The sequence below is a fragment of the Alligator mississippiensis genome, chromosome 6, assembly GCF_030867095.1.
Source record: "Alligator mississippiensis isolate rAllMis1 chromosome 6, rAllMis1, whole genome shotgun sequence".
In the NCBI taxonomy this organism is placed as follows: domain Eukaryota; kingdom Metazoa; phylum Chordata; order Crocodylia; family Alligatoridae; genus Alligator; species Alligator mississippiensis.
The window spans coordinates 100266982-100269604 of NC_081829.1; the positions used below are offsets into that span (position 1 = coordinate 100266982).

The following is a 2623-nucleotide window of genomic DNA, read 5'->3' on the forward strand; positions in this document are numbered from 1 at the left end:
GGGCTGCCACCTGGCGGCCCACGGGGGAACTGCAGCACTGGAGCCAGGCCAGGCAGCCGTGGCCCTGGAGGGACAGATTCCCCCAGGCCAGCCCCACACCAGGCCTGGGCCTGCTTGGCTCCTGCCCTGTGCCTCAGTTTCCCTGCACGTGCAAGGGGAACAGCAGCCCCCTGGGCTGGATGCAATGGTGCCACACTGGCCCCTGGCTCTTGGTCATCTCCAGGCCCCAGCAGGGAACCCCGCGGGGGGCGAATGCTCAGCAGCCAACCCCGCTGGTCCCCACTGCCCTGGACTCTGGGCTGGGGCCTGCCCCAGAGCCTTGGCTGGGCTGGGGGAGACCCAGGGGTCAGAGGTCAAGCCCCCGCAACACCTCTACCTCTCAGGGCCCAGCTCCAGTGCGGAGCTTGAGATTTCCCAGTCCCCCAAAAGCCCCCATGGACGGCCCCGGGGCAGGGAGGAGCGGGCGCAGACAAGACACAGCCAGGAGCTTGGGAAGGCAGTGATGACTCTTTACCTGGATACACCCCAAGAGCCCCCCAGAGCTTCCCCACGGGCCGGGGGGGGCAAGGCCGCACTGAGCACAGAGCCTGGCCCCAGGCAGGACTGCAGGGAGCCCGGAGGAGGGGGACGCTCCCACACCCACCCCTGGCGTCAGGCACCAGGGTCCCGGCGTTGGTCCCGGGAGCGCAGCCCCCCTGGCCTGTGCCAGGGCAGGGATCTCGGCCCATCCCCGGGGGCTCTTCCCTGCAGCCAGGCCCCAGCCCCGGGGTGGGGAAGCCGAAGCCGGAACCGGAACCGGAGCAGCACCTGGGGGAGAGAGAGGCAGAGGTGAGACTGGGGTGGGAGTCCCCGCAGCGCAGCCCCCCGCCGATCTCCAAAGCAGCCCTCACCTCTACAGCCTCCGGCACTGTTTCTTCGCTGGCATGATGGGCGCGATCTCCTCCTCCTCGCTGGACTCGTCCTCATCGGACAGACTGGTGCTGGGCACTGGGGTGCACGGACGGGCCGTCAGCACCAGCAGCCGGTGCTGGGAGGGATAGCCAGACAAGCTGCCCCCACCCCCCTGCAGCCGGCAGCCCCCGCTCAGGGGCACCCGCCCCCCCCTTACCGACACGGTGCTGCCCGGCCAGGTGCACGGGGCCGGAGCCGGCGGCCAGGCGGAAGGTGACGGGAGGGTGCAGCGTGAAGCCGTCCAAACTCAGCTGCAAAGAGGCCGTGGGAGGAGGGGAGTCAGAGCAGGGCTGGGGTCTGGCTCGGCCGCGCCACGGCGCTTGCACGCTGTCCCCCCGCCCGCCCGGGCGCCTTACCGAGGGCTGGCACGACAGCTTCAGGTTGGCCACGGGCACGGCGATCTCCCGGTCGTCGCAGTCGCGTCCGACCACTTCCACCACGTTGCACTCGTCCACGGCTCCGGCCCCCAGGGAGACCTGGGAGGGAGCAGAGGGGCAGCATTGGGGGCAGCTGCCACGGGGCAGGACACGGCTGGAGACACCGCCTGGGCGACCGCAACCCGCGGGCACCGCCGGGACCCCCGGGGCGGCTCCGAGCAGGGGAGCTGCGGGCGGAGGTTTGTCTCCGCTGCCCCGACGGATGCTGCCGCGTGTGGGATCAGCACACACGCACACGTGTGTGACATCCGCATACGGGCACCCGCGTGTGCGATCGCGTGTTGCCGCCCGGCGAGGGGGCACGGGCTGGGTGGGAGGAGGGGCTGCGGGCTGCCACAACCCCGGCCCTCTTACCGTGGACAGGGTCAGGAGATGCTCGCAGTCCTCGTCCTCCTCGTCCGCCACGAAGGTGAAGGACCGGGCGCTGCCGGTCAGGGCGCAGCCTGGGGAGCACGGGGGTCAGCGAGCAAAGCCACAGACCCCGGGCCCGGGGGGGGGGGGGGAGGGAGGCAGACCCAGAGACCCCCCCTTGCACGGGCGCTGCTGGGCCCCCCGCGGGATCCCCGGGACCCCTCCCCACGCACCGAAGAGGCCGCCCTCGGGGTCGGGCGGGCCGGGCGGGCGCCACTCGCGGCTCTGCCGCTCCAGGAAGGCGGCCATGTGCAGCGCCGAGCACCGTGGGAGGGACGGAGGGAGGCAGGAAGGAAGGAAGGAAGGGGCTGAAGCTCCGCCTGGCCGGCCCGGCTCCGGCTCCGGCTCCTCCCCGCCCGCAGCGGCCGTGCCGGGAGCGCGGAGCGGGCCGTCCCCCGCGGGACCCCGGTGCGTGCGAAGCCCGGCCCGCCCGCCCGGGCGGGGAGGATCCCAGGAGCTTCCCGCCGGATCCCCGAGACCAGGCTCTCCTTCCCACCTCGGGCCAGGGCGGCAGCGCAGGCAGCAGGGGGGTGGGTGGAGGGCAGGGGCAGGACGAGCCGGGGAGAGGGAGGGAGGGACGGGGTGCATCTGGCTCCTGTCTCCCTTCAAACCGCCCCGGCGCCTGCAGCGGGGCAAGGCAGGGTCTGGGGGTCCGGGCTCGGCCGCCTCGCTCACCTGTCCAGCAGGACGCGTTTCTACACAGGATGAGACCAAACCGGGGGGATGCCCCACCGGCGTGGGGGAGACGAACGTGCCGGGGTCTGCTCCGAGACCCCGCAAAGGGACACGCTCCCACCGACTGGACCTCCGCGCACTCCGGTTCA

General features: G+C 72.7%; 1 protein-coding gene across 1 annotated transcript; it reads right to left on the reverse strand.

Annotated features, from left to right (window-relative positions):
* Positions 1-488: 488 nt before the first annotated feature.
* Positions 489-2095, reverse strand: NPM3 (nucleophosmin/nucleoplasmin 3). The gene is made up of 6 exons (XM_014603417.3): positions 1973-2095; positions 1743-1831; positions 1308-1427; positions 1109-1202; positions 891-987; positions 489-807 (listed from the first exon to the last, which is right to left on the reverse strand). Exons 1-5 carry the CDS (start codon positions 2046-2048, stop codon positions 893-895), a joined length of 474 nt encoding a protein of 157 aa, XP_014458903.2. The 5' UTR covers positions 2049-2095; the 3' UTR covers positions 489-807; positions 891-892.
* Between the last annotated feature and the right edge of the window lie 528 nt (positions 2096-2623).

Excerpts from the sequence above, each read along its gene's own strand:
- NPM3 (XM_014603417.3), bottom strand. The coding sequence starts at position 2,048 with ATGGCCGCCTTCCTGGAGCGGCAGAGCCGCGAGTGGCGCCCGCCCGGC. Across the intron at positions 1,428-1,742 it reads ATCTCCTGACCCTGTCCACG|GTCTCCCTGGGGGCCGGAGC; the intron begins GTAAGAGGGCCG and ends GCTCCCTCCCAG. Across the intron at positions 988-1,108 it reads GGCCGGGCAGCACCGTGTCG|TGCCCAGCACCAGTCTGTCC; the intron begins GTAAGGGGGGGG and ends CGTGCACCCCAG.